This window comes from Lithobates pipiens, unplaced genomic scaffold (genome assembly GCF_037356315.1).
Source record: "Lithobates pipiens isolate NorthernLeopardFrog02 unplaced genomic scaffold, aLitPip1_a1.2 Scaffold_18, whole genome shotgun sequence".
Classification (NCBI taxonomy): domain Eukaryota; kingdom Metazoa; phylum Chordata; class Amphibia; order Anura; family Ranidae; genus Lithobates; species Lithobates pipiens.
Genome location: NW_027507758.1, coordinates 433,666,030 through 433,683,861, shown reverse-complemented (window position 1 = coordinate 433,683,861; position 17,832 = coordinate 433,666,030). Strand labels below are relative to the sequence as shown.

General features: G+C 41.1%; 1 protein-coding gene across 1 annotated transcript in view; it reads left to right on the top strand.

Moving 5' to 3' along the window:
• LEKR1 (leucine, glutamate and lysine rich 1) overlaps positions 1-17,832 on the top strand; it is a 265,838-nt gene that overhangs the window by 154,452 nt on the left and 93,554 nt on the right. Inside the window, exon 6 of the mRNA XM_077488100.1 lies at positions 972-1,157. Coding sequence (XP_077344226.1) covers positions 972-1,157 — 186 coding nt within the window. The remainder of the gene's footprint in view (positions 1-971; positions 1,158-17,832) is intronic.

The following is a 17,832-nucleotide window of genomic DNA, read 5'->3' as shown; positions in this document are numbered from 1 at the left end:
AAGCTGCTAGGCTTCATTGATGATTTCCCTTAGTCAGCATGGCGGCACCAGCACCCGATATCCGAAAAATGGGCTCGGGTGAGGACACCGCTGGATTCCTGGACAGGTAAGTGCCCTGATATTAAACCAGTATTTGTAGCTGCTAGGACGAGGAAGAGTCTGGAGCCCCTCTTTAAAGTGGAAGTTGACTTCCATCACTGACTTTTTTTTAAGCCCATGAATCTATTATATCAAACATATATTTATACATGAGTTTTGTATGAAGCACGTACATTTATATTGTATGCATTGGATGGTCTTGAAAGCGATGCACTATTTTTATTGATTGTGCACTCATAGTTCTAATAGTTTTGTTTCTTTTCCAGTGCAGCATGGCAAAATTAGAAGGTCATTTTGATGAACTTCAACAAAATCACTGTTTTTGCTAAAAAAAACTCCCTCTTATCTCTACTTTAGACATATTAGTCAGTGTGATTAACTTACTAAAGGGATTTTCACTTTGCTAAGTGAATTTTTACTTTGAGTTAAGGTAATTTAAGGTAAACTTAAGTCAAAATTCACTTTGCAAAGAACTCCCAATCACGTGCAAGGAAATTAAAATAAATAAGTAATTTTTGCTCATGCATGATTGGATGATTGAATTCAGCAGAGCTTTACCTCATTCACTAAGCTAAAAGAAAATTACTTGGCATAGTTTGCATTCTCTACCTCTTTTGTGAATCAACCTCATGGTGTAACAGATGGGGAGCTGCACTTATAGTCTCTTTATGGCAACATACTGTACATCATAAACATTTTTCATTGATAAGAAATCATTGTTAATAAAACTTGACATAGGCTTAGTGACAGATAATACATCTTCGTAAAACTGACGATTCTACCTTGCTGTCTGATAATAGAACATTTGTCCATTTTTTGTGAATGTCCTTTTTGAGCACAAATACTTTTTTTTTTTTTAATTACTACTTTAGAAATGACTGGACTTCAAGAACGTCTGTCAGAATTACAGTCAGAAAATGTTTCCCTTCAAACTCAAGTAAAAAATCAGCAATCTGTCTGCGAGTCTCTTGCTTTAACCTCCCAGCAACTTCAAGATTTGCGTGACACAGAAAATGAATTGAAAAGCAGATGTCATCAGCAGCAAAAGCAGATTTTAGGTACGTGAAACCTGTGCTTTTGTGAACTGTGCATTTGTCACTTTACAAAGTTTATCAACAACAATTCTGTTTGCTTTTATTGTTATAAAAATATGAAATACATGCCTGTATAATGCCTGTGTAGTGTGTGTGTGTGTGTGTGTGTGTATATAATATTTATAGAGCTGTGAAAAAGTATTTCCCCCTGCCTGATTTTATTTTTTTGCATATTTCTCACACTTAAATGATTCGGATCTTCAAACAAATTTTAATATTACACAAAGATAACCCAGTAAATCCAAGATGCAGTTTTTAAATTATTAGTTCAGGCAAACAAGCTGTTCAAACCCGCCTGGCCCTATCTGAAAAAGTAATTGCCCCCCTCCCATGCTGAATCATGAATGAACTGTGATTAACCTCATTTTTTTTTTTTTTTTGGAAAGCTGAGTTAAATTTCACTTGCCACATCCAGGCCTGATTACTGCCAGACCTGTCGAATCAAGAAATCACATAAATAGAAGCTGTCCTACAAAGTGAAGCATTATAACAGATCACAAAAAGCCACACTTCATGCCACAATCTAAAAAAAAAAAAATCAAGAACAGATTAGAAACAAAGTAATGTACATGTATCAGTCTAGGAAGGGTTTCAAGGTAATTTCTAAAGCCCCATGCAAGGGCCTGCCTGATTGCATACAAATTGAAACTCCTAAGGTATGACCTCATATTATATGGTTTTGGTAAATCTGAAGGAAAAACTCAGCAGAAAAACTGATAGTGTGTATGGGGCTTAAGGCTTTGAACCACGGGGAGAGCCATTATCCACAAATGGAGATAACTTGAAACAGTGGTAACCCTTCCCAGTAGTGGCCGGCCTACAAAAATTACTCCAAGAGCATGACGACTCATCCAGGAGGTCATAAAAGAACCCAGAACAACATCTAAAGAACTGCAGGCCTCACTTGCCTCAGGTAAGATCAGTGTTCATTATTCAACAATAAGAAAGAGAGAGTTTCAGGGCCAAAGCCATTACTGACCAAAAAGAATACAAAGGCTCATCTTACATTTACCAAAAAACATCTTGATTATCCCCAAGACTTTTAGGCGAATATTCTGTGGACTGACACAAATTTTACTTTTTGGAAGGTGTGCATCCCATTACATCTGGCATAAAACGAATACACCATTTCATAACAAGAACATCATACCAACGTCAGACATGGTGGTGGTAGCATGATGGTCTGGGGCGGCTTTGCAGCTTCATGACCTGGACGACTTACCATAATTGAAGGAATCATGAATTCTGAGCTCTACCAGAAAATCCTAAAGGAGAATGTCCGGCCATCAGTTTGTGTCCTCAAGCTCAAGTGCACTTGGGTTGTGCAGCAGGACAATGACCCAAAACACAACAGCAAGTCCACCTCCAAATGGTTCAAACAAAGCAACATTTGGGTTTTGGAGTGGCCTAGTCAAAGTCTGTACTTAAATCCAACTGAGATGCTGTATCATTACCTTATACAGGCCGTTCATGCTGGAAAACCCTCCAATGTGGCTGAATTAAAACAATTCTGTAAAAAAGAGTGGGCCAAAATTTATCCACAGCAATATGAAAGACTTATTGCCTATTATCGCAAATGGTTGATTGCAGTTGTGGCCGCCAAGGGTGGCATAACCAGTTATTGGCTTAAGGGGGCAATTACTTTTTCACATAAAGCCAGGCAGGTTTGGACAACTTTTGTGCCTTAATAAATGAAACCACAATTTAAAAACTGCATTTTGTATTTACTCAGATTATCTTTGTGTAATAATAAAATTTTTTGATCTCAGTCATTTAAGTGTGACAAATATGCAAAAAAATAAAAAAACTTTTTCACAGCATTGTGTATATGAGGCAAAATAGTTTTCTCAGAATGTTAAGCTCTGCCCTGGGTCCTGTAACTCGGAGACTTTGTAGAGCTTTGGGTAGGATAAAGCCTTCATTACTAGGTCCATATCTTACCTGGTAGCTAGATCAGATCTCATAATTGCTCTCACATGCTGTGCAAAGCCTTTTTGTATAGAAGCTGTGTTTGCTGCCTTGCTGAAATTAAAGTGCAGGACAAACCTGCTTGGACTGTCCCTGACTGCCCCTGTCTCATACATGGTTCACCACTGCCATTCCTAAAGCTGAGTCTGTCCCCACTACAATATATATAATTTCTCCATTTCATGGTGAATTGATGGGTAGGTAGGTTACACTGGGAAGGTAAGTCTTTTCAGCTCACAGATGGCCTGGTCATTGCTGTTCTGGTGAAATCAACAGATATTCTGTACTTGCTGGAAATATTCTAACCTGGGAAAAATAAACAAATGCAGCCACTACATCGAAGGACTGGTTATCTCCAATAAATTACATACGTTTTGGGATTTAGATTACTTTACAGCAATAAAAAGCTGATGAGGCTTTCAGCACTTCCCTACTCTATTCAAAGCAAAACATTTTGAGCTTTGCCCTTTCTCATATTTAAATATTTATACATATATTTATGAATAGAGCTGAGAATATTTGTAGGAATAAAACCGAAACGCACATTTATTTTTATTTTTTATTCCTTGAAGTGTTATTGTTTTGTGTCATTATTATTTGTGTAAGTTTGTGTTGTGCTTTACAAAGTAAAGGGATACAGTACAATTTTTATCACAATTCAATTTTGGAGAGTTAAGAGGGCCCTGGTCTTGGGAGCTTGCAATCTACATGAAGGGATACAGTACAATTTTTATCACAATTCAATATTGGAGAGTTAAGAGGGCCCTGGTCTTGGGAGCTTGCAATCTACATGAGGGGATACAGTACAATTTTTATCACAATTCAATTTTGGAGCGTTAAGAGGGCCCTGGTCTTGGGAGCTTGCACTCTACATGAAGGGATACAGTACAATTTTTATCACAATTCAATTTTGGAGAGTTAAGAGGGCCCTGGTCTTGGGAGCTTGCAATCTACATGAGGGGATACAGTACAATTTTTATCACAATTCAATTTTGGAGAGTTAAGAGGGCCCTGGTCTTGGGAGCTTGCAATCTACATGAAGGGATACAGTACAATTTTTATCACAATTCAATATTGGAGAGTTAAGAGGGCCCTGGTCTTGGGAGCTTGCAATCTACATGAGGGGATACAGTACAATTTTTATCACAATTCAATTTTGGAGAGTTAAGAGGGCCCTGGTCTTGGGAGCTTGCAATCTATAACTGATACAAAAGGTAGTAGCTTACAAATCTGATATTATGTAGTGGACTACCGACAAGTTGTAGAATTTTCTAGAAAGGCTTACATGTATTTCAATAAAAATATGCTTTATTTTGTATTGTCTGTGCAATTAGAATTTCTTTATTACTTGCTGGTATGGAGATCACTTTTGTTAATTATCAACCATCGAAATGTAATGTTTTTCCTAAAATTTCACCCTGTAACCTACCAAAATTTTTATTTAAAAAAAGGCAGGCAAAATCTCTAATATTATAAAGAAAACTTTTGTACATAATAAGCTTTATATAATATTTACTGCTGTGTTTTGTGGAAAATGACCAGACACAGCTGTGCCCATTAAATTAAATGCTGTACTACTTGCTCTTATGCAACATAAATAAAGCAACATTCTGTAGCTGCTATGGCAACAAGCAAAATGTGGCTTCATTGATTTTTAAAGAGCGCATACAAATATGGGAGTGCAGGGTTAAATATATGGTATGATTTTTATTACTAACATTCATTAAAAAAATTTGCTCACCTGGCTGTCCCTGGCTTCAGATTCGCTATACTGGAACTAGTTTGAAAAAAAGTGTAGTTGGAGTGGTATTGGAACTTCTGATCTGCATACTTGTTATAGATCAGTACGTCCAAAGCCACAAATTATAATTTACACCAGAGCGTTGATCTGTGTTTTAGCGCAGCTGCAAAACATAGATCAACGGAAGGACATCTGAAAAACAATCATTTCCAGCGTGTCCAATTAACACCATAATTCTGTACATGCATGTCAACGGACATTAGCAGGTGTTAAAACGCCACTAAAATGGATGGAAATGTACATGCATTTTCCATACGTTTAACGCAAGTCAATGTGAATTGGTCTCAAAGCCTTTGGATCAGCCTGAAAGCCAGACAACCAATATATTTAGTAGAATGTCTTCCATAGCAGCCCATATGTCATTTTAGGGCATTTAAAGCCCAACTCTGTGCTCTGGCTCCCATTCCCCAATTCCAACCCTTTCTTGCAGATGGTTCCACAGCAGTGTTTTATGCCTTTTATTTATACCTATCTATTCTTAAAGTCCTGAGGCTGATCATGTAATAACTCTTCCCTTTTCCTCCAATTCTGGATCTTTCTTGAGGGTGTAGATAGCAGTGCTGATTTGATGATGTCGGGAATGCTCTCTGCATCATTGCAATGTGAATATAGGGCCTCACAATGAAGCCCTCTTAAGGGGAAGGTCCATGCTGCCTTGCAATCCCAGTAGGATTTGAGAGAGTTTCACCAAAAAGACCTATTTGTTGCCAACATAACCATATATTTGTAACTATAGAAAAAAAGAAGTGCCCCCCAACAGAGTACACCGGGGACTTTAAGGGCAACTATATTGCCTAATAAATGTATAGATAATATAAAGTAGAATATTTATTGAATTTAAAAAAATGGTGCATACATATATATTACACAGATAAAAGCAATGAATACAGTTGTATCGATAGTGTTTTTCTCCTGCTATATTGCACAACGCGTTTCAGGATCTCACAGGAATCCTTTCTTCAGGGGCATTTTCATAAGGAGATTTAGCTAACCATAACAATCTATAACGAAGCATAGCACAGATTAAGAATCAAAGATGACTGGAAGACTCACCAATTCATCACAACAGCACTTGAATTCATTCTATCACACAACACTATCAATCCAGACAAGAGAAGCTCATGTCTGGATTGACTGTATGCTCTCCTGAAGTCCTTCTTCAGGCAGGTAAGAGAATACCCACGACTGAGAAGTCTCAGCTTAAGACAATTGGCCTCCAGGAGGAAATCCTTATCTGTTGAGCAGTTTCTTCTCAACCTTAAGTACTGGCTATACAGAATAGAGTGCATTAAGGGCTGAGGATGTGCACTGGATGAATGCAAATGATGTTGCCCACAGTAGGCTTCCTGAAAAGCCCAATGGAGAGACTCCCATCTGCATTTTTGACAATCTTTACATCCAAGAATGTACTTAAGGTATCACTGTAGGACATTGTGAAATTTAAATTAAAGTTGTTTTTATTGATGGCTGACATAAACACCTTTAGCAGAGGCCCAGATGATAAATATATTGTCGATATATAACAATGCCAAGCGAGGATGTTGCTCATTAGTGATGAGTGTTCTTCATTGTTGAGGAGAGACTGTTTGGCATAGGACAGGGCACAGCATGTCCCCATCGGTACCCCCTGTACCTAGAGGTAGTGGGATCCATCAAAAGTGAAAGTGTTGTGTGACAGAATGAATTCAAGTGCTGTTGTGATGAATTGATGAGTCTTCCAGTCATTTTTGAATCTTAATCTGTGCTATGCTTTGTTATAGATTATGTTTTTCTAAATCTTCTTATGAAAATGCCCCTCAAGAAAGGACTCCTGTGAGATCCTGAAACACGTTGGGCGATAAAGCAGGAGAAAAACACTATCAATTGATCCAACTGTATTCATTGCTTTTATCTATGTAATATATGGTGATGTATGTGTAAATGTAAAAAAAATAAAAATCAATACATTTTTTATATTATATTATCTATACATTTATTAGTCAATATAGTTGCCCTTAAAGTCCCCAGTGTACCCGGTTGAGGGGCACTTCTTTTCTGCAGTCTCAGTAAGTCTTCCCAGTATAGCTCAACCAGGAGGGCATCATGTGGCAAAAAGGATTTTGGAAGGATGTGGGGGACAATGCCAAAGGAGAAATGAATACTGCAGCATGAGCTGATTTTTTTTTTTTTTTTATTTCTTTTGGACCATTTCTAAAAAGAAAAAAAAATAGCCCAAAGCTGTGCTTTACCCTTTACCAATTGGGGTTTAAAGTTGTTCACTTGCAAATTATCTAACCTTCCAAAGATCTTTTTTTTCCCCCATGATTTACATCCTGGACAACCTTACACCAACCACAATGCCATATGTAGGTAGTACAGAATGAAAGGTCCTTCTCTTACTACAAAGAACAGTGTGAAAAAGTCCACTTACTTTTTTACATATATCATCCTTTTACAAATGAACCAACATTTAGATTGGTTAATATTAAAATAGGATGCTGGATAAAGGCGAGGCCAAGAAATTAGGTAAAAGAATACATAGAAACAAACCTTTGACCCGCACATTAGTGTGTATGTGTAAATCATAAATCAGGCAACCAATAGGTCTGTAACTGTTGAACATTCCATAAAAGGTAAAGCCTACCATCTGTCTGTTTCAAATAAAAGCCCTGGGATTACACAGATATTCAAATGATTTCTTTGCAGTTAAGTCAGTTTTGTGCAGCTCTCATCTCCCCCATATGTGCTATGTGGTTTAATGTTTCAGAAGGGCTCACGTGTCTCCTGGAAGTATAAACAGGGTGGATGTTGAGTTTCCTTTCATTTTGTGGTTGAGCAGCTGTGGTTTCCCCACCTTAGGTCAAATTAAAGGCTAATATGTTCAGTGAGAGAAACACACATGAGGTATATAAATAATGTGAATCGTTGTCATGTTGAGGCAGTTTCTGACGTCTAATCCACTCATGTGGACAGGGTTTTCCCTCATTTAATTATTGGAAAGGAAGGCCCTTTCTGACAAGCATCATATGATCCTACAAGAGCAGTCTACAGTTTTATAGACATTTTTTTTTAATTTTAGTAGAATTTTATATATATATATATATATATATATATATATATATATATATATATATATATATATATAAAATTCTACTAAAATTAAAAAAAAATGTCTATAAAACTGTAGACTGCTCTTGTAGGATCATATGATGCTTGTCAGAAAGGGCCTTCCTTTCCAATAATTAAATGAGGGAAAATATGCCGATTCCTGACTGCCTCAGAGTTAAAGGAGGGGGAGAGCGCTGCCAGATTACACAGAGCCGCTATCTCCTGTGTACCTGGCACTCAGTCACACACAGTCCCGCAGGACTGTGAGTGACTGCGAGCGCCGAGTACACAGGAGATTGCAGCTCTGTGTAATCCGGCACTGGTGAGGCTGCAATGGTGGGCAAAGGTGAGGCTGCAGATGGGCACTGATCAGGCTGCATTAATGGGCAATGGAGAGGCTGCAAATGGGCACTGATCAGGCTGCAGATGGGCACTGACCAGGCTGCATTGATGGGCAACGGTGAAGCTGCAGATGGGCACCGAGCAGGCTGCATTCATGGGCAATGGTGAGGCTGCAGATGGGCACTGATCAGGCTTCAATAGTGAGGCTGCAGACGGGCACTGAATAAACAGCATTGATGGGCAATGGTGAGGCTGCAAATGGGCACTGAGCAGGCTGGGTTCATGGGCAATGGTGAGGCTGCACATGGGCACTGATCAGGCTGCATTTATGGGCAATGGGGAGGCTGCATTGAGGGACACTGATAAGGCTGCATTGATGGGCTGTGGCCCTTATTTTGCTTCAAAGTTCTTTATATAAAATGTAAGTTTTTTTCCTGAAACTTCCCTCCTAAAATTAAGGTGCGTGTTATACGTATGTGTGTGTTATATACCGCTAAATACAGTATTTCAAAAATGCTGGTTACCTTTTTTAAGTGCTTTTTACTTGCTTAAAAATCCCAACTTGTAGCAAAGGCCTGGAAATCTTCCAAGTTATGCCTCACTGAAACTAAAAACAGGGTCATGCAGGCCACAATCAATGATAAGATATTAGCCAGCAACAAGAGAGTTTCTGTGTTTACAAAGCTATGGCAACCTTGGTTTGGTCATTTCCTTACTGTTGGTTTTTATGAATCCTTGCTTGAGCCTTGATTCCTTCCCATTTTAGCCCTCCATTTTTCTTTCTATCATGATACATACAAGTCTATACCTCTAGGTTCCTATACTCCCCACCCTTCCTTATCCCCTTGCCACAAGTTGTTTAAGAGCTGTGCTTTCGTGTACAGTTATGTGCAATTACAAGTATGGTCCTCATACTTTTGATTCTTATATACAGTGATTGTGTTCATCACATTTATTGTGGATGCTATACTTTTTCTATCAGGCTGCTTTCATACTGGGATGTCGCTCCATCAGCGGAGCTTTACCGTAGTTTTTAAAAAATGGTTAACACAGACTGCAAAGCACCGCAACAACGGTGGTTCGGCAGCGCTGCCCATTCATTTCAGTGAGCAGGAGCAGTGTATACACCACTCTTTCACCACTCCAAAGATACTGTTTGCAGGAGTTTTTTTTAATGTCCTGCCAGCTCAGCGCCCCAGTGTGAAAGCCCTCCGGCTTTCACACAGAGACTGCAGGGGAGCCATTTTTCAGGTGCTTTACAGGCGCTATTTTTAGCCCAAAAGCACCTGAAAAATGCCTGTTTAAAAGGGGTCTTATCGCAAATACAATTTTCAAGCATGAAAAGTCCTAACATGCTATCCCTGCATTGTAAAGTTTAGGAGGGGGCCGTGGAGTAATGTTTAATATGTGAACCTGGAGACATCTGGGTCTAGACCCCATATTCCTCATGTGCACTAAAAAGCATTCAAAACACTAAGATCGTGTTTCTGAATGATTTTCGGTTCTCAATGATGCAGATGGTTTCCGAGTAAACTGAATATTAGGTCATGTCATTGCTTTCCGGCTACTATTTCAAACAGCCAAGCAAAGCCAGGAACTGTCTTTGCTTGGCTGTTTGGCCAGCTGGCGCATGCGTCAGCTGGTCATTCGGGTCTTCCAGTGGGATGGGAGAACCAGGCAAGGCGACGGGGGGGCTGGTGACCCACTCAAATGGCTATTACAAAAGAATACCAACTGCCAGCTCTCTGTTTTAGTCTTTTCAGGCTACATACCGTTTCTGTAAGTACAAAAAGAAATTGTTGATCCTGTGAGAAATCCAGTGTCCTTGTAAATTCCTGTACACTAAATCTAAAACAAATTTGATAGTCTTCCTAGTTATCTCTTTTTGAACTTCAGAATACCTCCCCCTATGCTATAGAGATTAAGTGAGGTGGAGGTGCTTGGATTTCACTGCTCCCTCTTCCACAGATATAGCACACAGAGTGAGCATTGTCATGCTAGGGCAAGTGTTTTTCTGGCAGGTTAAAAAGTAGAAAAAACTGATTTTTTTTTTTTTATAATTTTACCCACCACATCTGGGAACTACTAAGCTTCACTGTATAAAAACTTTTGTTTTGGGGTTTAGATGCATTTTAAGCTTTTTTGGGTCAATACTGGAATGTTTCTGAAGTTGGTCACCACTCTGTGTAATGAAATCATTTTTCGGCCTCAGATTGCCACTTCGTACACTTTCACAAAAAATATTAGAGGACTTTCTACCTAAAAGTGTAGTTGTGATGGTGTAAAAGATCAAATGCTTGAATGCCCAAATAAATATCTAATGCATTTCGATTGACACGGTTGGAAACACTGAGGTTACAATGTGTCCTTTGGTGCATCTGAAAATGCGATTCAGTTCTGTGAGAATCTCTTCCACATTTTATCCACAATGCGGTCTAATACAGACTAAAAAACTGAGAATGCAGGTAACTGATTTTTTTTTTTTTTTTTTTTTTGTGGCATCCATTATGGCAATCTAGTTTATTAATTCACCCATCCGCACAAAACATTTCTGCAAGACAGATTTAACATTTGTTAAATGTTTGTTAGAGAAGCTCTGTCCACTAACGTCACTACCTACTGAAAGGATGTGAAGCAGGCCATTTTTTAAATGTATTTATTTATTTTTTTAGCGTGCATTTTTTTTTTTTTTTGTTATTAATTTTTCATATTAATAGGGCACAGAAAGGAAGAAGGGAAGAAAAAAAGGAAAACAAAAATATTTCCATGTACAAAAACAACAAAAATATACTTATTTTTATATTTATATAACACAACTTCCTCTAGTTTTTAAGAAAAGAAAAGAAAAAAAATTGAAGGGGGGGGGGCACTTTTTCATTAAAAAATGGGAAACACATCCTTATCAATGTTTACTTATATATTCTTATTCAATTCAAAACAAGTCATGTCAAATTATGTCAGAAGGCTACTTACATGTTTCCATATATACAACCCACTGGGTCCATTTTACCCTGAACTCCTATAATCTATCCTGTTGTTGGGCAATCATTTTATCCAATGTCTAGGAATTAAGGTTCTAGCTGCACAGAGAAAGAACCTAAGTAGCGACCAGGGATTACCGAAAGCAGTACCATCTTTGGAGTCCATTTGAGATTCGTCGACAATACTTTACTAGATATCAGCATTACTCCCTCTCAAAGTTTTTTAATCCATGGGACATTACACCATACACTACATGCAAATAAGTGCCTTCCCCTGCTGTGCACCTCCAGCATATCTTTGAATTCAGAATTGATATCTGATTTAGTCTATAAGGGGTTCTATAGAAATCAGGCCATTTTAATGTAAATATGTAAACTATTATTTTCCCTTATTTTCTGTGAAAAGGGTCAGTGGAACAAACAGAGGGGGCACAGCAGCAATAAAAATAGTTAGTGGTGTTAACCCTTCCATACTCAAAACTAATAAAACATTTTGGCTTTAAATATACCTTAAAGATAAAAATTGTATAAAGTGAATATTACAATTAATTGAATAATAAAGCTATTTTTTTGTAATAGCTGTCCTTTAAACACATAGAAAACCTCTCCAGATAAGCTGCTGCCACATTAATAGCTGTTAACAAAGCACATCTTTCCACAGAATACTCCAGTGACACATTTCATTATTGTAGGCTCTGGAGTAATGGAAAAGATTTGGAGTGATTTGTTCTGTGTTAGAACACAAGCAGGAGCGCTGACATACGCTGTCCATAGTCTTTCACAGTCCCTATTATGGTTCATTCTGTCCACATACTGAGCCATAGTGGCATGACAAACCATGAGAATCTTTCTGTTCCACATTTTCACCAAAGCTTTTGAATTCCTGGTAGTCTTACACAATGTACTGAAAAACAGATGACGGTCAAATAATATGTTTTCAGCAGTCCCTTTCATGTAAAGAAAGGCCGTCGTTTCATTTTGGCTTTCCACACTGTAATCATTTGTCCATAATCTCCTTTATGAAAAACGTTCCATGAATGAGAAATTCATTAGCTTGCCGAGCAGTTGCACGTGTTCCTTATCACATCTGTGCGGTAGTTGCGAACAGGATTTTTTGCATTATTTTCGAAGGAATTCTTGTGTCTTTTCCAGCATGAAGTGAATGATGTGAATTTAATGTTGATTAGCCTTTCAAGAACAATACCTTTTTTATGGGTTTCCCACTAAAGAATGCTAGTGACTTAATCCATTTTCCACCCACATTCCATCTTGACTTCACAATAAGGTTGAAGAATATATAGCCCTGATGAATAATACAATAGTAAATTCACATAGCTATAATTATTTATTAAAAACAATAGTCTTGGACTGTATATCACTTATACTTGGCAGATCAGACTGCCCTTTTTCATTGGAATGCAATGTGGTCTGTCTAGAAGCAGTTCACATACATATATGGCTTTACAAGAATATATGCAATTGGCCTGGGTACATGTTTAAAAAAAAAAATGTTCTTTGAGCATGCATTCATGTCTGATCCAAGGATCTCTTTTACACGCCGATGTGATGTGAAGTCATGCAAGTTGCTCTGGCCTTTGATTGGTAAGCAGGTATATATTGAAATTCCTACCAAATGAAGCTCAATTTAAAAAAAAATAGCACAAACATTTTGAACACTGATAACTAAACATTTTTTGATGACCAAAAAATTGTTGCATTAAAATAAGTTGGAAATTGTTTAGTCTGAATTTCATCAATAATAACACTCCCAAAAAATAATACATTTATTTTTTGGCAAATATAGACACATTTTAATGACAACTTGATAGGGAAAAACCTATCCAGAATCCAGGCTTATGGCTACTAAAACTCAAGCAAAATGCTCAGAAAAGGCTCCAACTCTCTTGTCAACATCTAAATATCACTAGGAACAAGAGAAAGTACTTGTAAACCCAGCTGAACACCTGGAATTCAAAGATGAAGTAGTGCACAGGTGTCAAGCACAAGGCCTGCAGGCTGAATCCGGGCCGCCGGACCTTGTTATGTCGCCCGCAGTGGCCCCTGGCCGCCACCTACAGCCACCACCTACTACTCTCTCCCGCTCTTCCTGCCATCACAGGAACTTCTGTGTTTACAGTGACAGCTATTGTCATAGAAGGGTTGGGTGGGGTCAGATCCGACTGTTACTGGAGCTGAATACACGGGTCCGCCTACACAGGTACTAGAGCTCAATACACAGGGAGGTGACTGCCTAGTAGAGATGCGAGGAAGCTTTGGGAAGGGGGTTGGGGGAATATGTGCTGTGGAGATGTGGAGACAGATCTGTGCAGAGGTGAGGGGGATGGGGGACAAGTGGTGGGTGCAGATTTAGAGGTCAAAACCCAGGAGGAGGGGTGGAAATTAGATATTACACACTGTGCATACTGCACCCCTGAATCCTGCACTCTCTATGTAGTGCATCCCTGAGTCCAGCACTCTGAACGTACCGCACCTCTGAGCTTGGCACTCTGTACATAGTGCACCCTTGAGCCCGTCACTCTGTATGTAGTGCACCCCTGAGCCCGGCACTCTGTACGCAGCGCACCCCTGAGCCCGGCACTCTATGCGTAGCTCACCCCTGAACCCTGCAATCTTTGCAAAGCAGACCCATGAACCCTGCACTCTGCATAGCCTACCCCTGAACCCTGCATTTGGTACACAGCACACTCCTGAACTCTGCATTCAGTATGTAGCGCACCCCTGAACCCTGCATATGGCTTACCCATGGACCCTGTACTCTGTACACAACACACTCTTGAACTCTGCACTCTGTACCAAGCGCAACTCCTGAACTCTGCACTCTGTATGTAGAGCAACTCCTGAACTCTGCACTCTATGCATAGTGCACCCCTGAGCCCTGCACTTTGTACGTAGCACAACCCTGAACTCTACACTCTGTACACAGAAAACCCCTGAATTCTGAGCTAGTTATTACTTAAATTAAAAACCAATAATAATTGAATGCAGAGGCAATTATTTAATATGATAAAGAGTAGATACATAGTTTTAGATATGCAACTGACCACTTGAGGACAATCATATTTCTGATGCTGCCCCCGATGAATTTTAGTTGACACCCCTGTAGTAGTGGGAGAGCATTCGGAAGGCGAGTTCTCAATGAGAGAATGGTGTTGATTTACTAAAGCCAAATTGTGCAGTTGTTTCAGAGCTTAGTAAATTTGGTGAAGCTTCACTTTGTGAAGAATCCCCAGTCACATGCACAGAAATGTAAAAAAACTGAATTTTTACTTGCACATAATTGGACGATGGAAGGCGGCATGGTTTTCCCTCATTTACGAAGCTCTGGAGCAACTGCTATTGCAAACTCTATTTGCCGTTAGTAAATTAACCCCAGTGTCTTTTTAAGACCGATTCTGAATTCCCACATTCTGCAGAAGGTTATACTTGGTGTACTCATAGGCAAAATAAGAAAAGAAAAAAACATATTCCATACATCTCACTGATAAATGCGCTTTTCTCTGTGTTCTGTTTTGCTGACCTTCGAAGGTATTGTCTGAGAAAGACTTTTCATCATGCCCTCCTCATCATAGTTGGCCATAGTAAAACCTAACTCAGTTGAGGAGCGTAGAGTACAGAAGAAGTTTGTATTTTAGCATAGAGGAGAAGGTTGTAGATTAGCATAGAGAAGAGGAGAAGGTTGTATGTTAGCACATAGGAGAGGTGACGGTTGTGTGTTAGTGTGAAGAAGAGGAGAAGGTTGAATGTTAGTGTGGAGGAGAGGAGAAAGTTGTATGTTAGTGTGAATGAGAGGGGAATGTTGTATGTTAGTGTGGAGGAGAGGAGAAGGTTGTATGTTCATGTGAAGGAGAGAAGGTTGTATTTTAGTGTGGAGTAGAGAAGAAAGTTGTATGTTAGTGCTGAGGAGAGGAGAAGGTTGTATGCTAGTGTGGAGGAGAGAAGGTAATATGACAGTGTGGATGAGAAGATTACCATTGTATGCTATTGTGGGAGAGAGCAGAAGGTTGCATGTTAATGTGGAGGAGAGGAGAAGGTTGTATGTTAGTGTGGAGGAGAGAAGGTAATTTGATAGTGTGGAGGAGAACCATTGTATGTTAGTGTGGAGGAGAGGAGAAGGTTGTATGTTAGTGTGGAGGAAAGGAGAAGGATTAGGATAATTGGAAGGGAAGAGAAGGTTGTATGTTAGTGTGGAGGAGTGTGTATATGATAGTGTGGAGAAGAAGAGAACCATTGCATGTTAGTGTGGAGGAGAGGAGAAGGTTATATGTTAATGTGGAGGAGAGGAGAAGGTTGTATGTTAATGTAGAGGAGAGGAGAAGGTTGTATGTTAGTGTGGAGGGCAGGAGAAGGTTGTATGTTAGTGTGGAGGAAAGGAGAAGGATTATGATAATGTGGAAGGGAAGAGAAGGTTGTATGTTAGTGTGGAGGGCAGGAGAAGGTTGTATGTTAGTGTGGAGGAAAGGAGAAGGATTATGATAATGTGGAAGGGAAGAGAAGGTTGTATGTTAGTGTGGAGGAGAGAAGAAGGTTGTATAATAATGTGGAGGGGAGGAGAAGGAGAAGGACGTATGTTAGTGTGGAGGAGAGGAGAAGGTTGTATGTTAGTGTGGAGGAGAGAAGAAGCTTGTATAATAATGTGGAGGGAAGGAGAAGGTTGTATGTTAATACAGTGTTTCTCAACCTTTTTTCGGTCAAGGCACCCTGTACAATTAAGCGCAATCTCGAGGCATGCCATAATAAAATGTAAATGACTAATAGTTTTAAATTAATGCAGCAACATCCATACACATAGGACACCCAATGTAAGGCCGCGTACACACGCGCGGACTGTTCGCCCAACCTTGTTCGGCAAACAGTTTGTCAAACAGTCCGCTCAAAATTTGCATGAGCGGACTTGCCCACACACGAGCGGACTGTTTGACGAACAAGGTTGGGCAAACAGTTCGCTCAACTTTTGAAATGAACGGACTCGCCCACGTAAGGAGGAGGCAAATCCGCCCATTTCGAGCGCGTGTACAGGTAGGCGGGGCCCGCGAAGGAGACGTCGCGGGCTCCGCCGCCTGGAATGGGCTTAAAGGGGAACCCCAACGCCGAAAAAAATCGGCGTGGGGGTTCCCCCCAAGTCCACACCAGACCCTTGTCCGAGCACGCTACCCGGCCGGCCAGGAAAGGGGGGCGAGCGAGCGCGCCCCCCCCTCCTGAGCCGTACCAGGCCGCGTGCCCTCAACATGGGGGGGTGCCTTGGGGAAGGGGGGGCCGCGCGGCCCCCCCACCCCAAAGCACCTTGTCCCCATGTTGATGAGGACAAGGGCCTCTTCCCGACAACCCTGGCCGTTGGTTGTCGGGGTCTGCGGGCGGGGGGCTTATCGGAATCCGGGAGCCCCCTTTAAGAAGGGGGCCCCCCGGATACCGGCCCCCCACCCTATGTGAATGAGTATGGGGTACAATGTACCCCTACCCATTCACCTGTGAAATAAAGTACAAATAAAAACACAACACAGGGGGAAAAAATATTTTATTGCACAGCCGGGGGTCTTCCGTCTTCGGGGGTCTTCTCGCCGGACTCCTCCGCTATGTGTGTGTAGCTCTTTTGCCAGCGGAGGAGTCCGGCTTTCTTCCTCCCCGCCGCCGGCCTCTTCTCCCGACTTCGGGGGTCTTGTCCCCCTCTTCGGTTCTTCTGCCGGGCCACCGCGCCTGGTCCGGTGGCCCGGTCTTCTGTCGCCGTCTTCCGTTCTTCTGTCGCCGCCTTCGGTTCTTCTGCCGGGCCACCGCGCCTTCTTGTAGCTCTTTTACAGGCGGTGGCCCGGTCTTCTGTCGCCGTCGCCGCCTTCCGTTCGTGTTCTTCTTCTTGTTCTTGTTCTTCTCCAGGCGATGTTGACACGTCGCTCCCTCCGGCCGGAATGCCAGAGCCGCCCTGCGCTGTGACTTATATAGTGACAATGGGGCGGGGTCACATGGTATATGTCACATGGGTTGATGTCACATGGTGACCCCGCCCCCTTACGATGTCATAGTCCCCATGTGACATCAACCCATGTGACCAACCCATGTGACATATACCATGTGACCCCGCCCCATTGTCACTATATAAGTGACCGCACAGCGCGTCCCCGGCATTCCGGCCGGAGAGCTCGTCGAGTCAACATCGCCTGGAGAAGAACAAGAAGAACAAGAAGAAGAACAAGAACGGAAGGCGGCGACGGCGACAGAAGACCGGGCCACCGCCTGTAAAAGAGCTACAAGAAGGCGCGGTGGCCCGGCAGAAGAACCGAAGGCGGCGACAGAAGAACGGAAGACGGCGACAGAAGACCGGGCCACCGGACCAGGCGCGGTGGCCCGGCAGAAGAACCGAAGAGGGGGACAAGACCCCCGAAGTCGGGAGAAGAGGCCGGCGGCGGGGAGGAAGAAAGCCGGACTCCTCCGCTGGCAAAAGAGCTACACA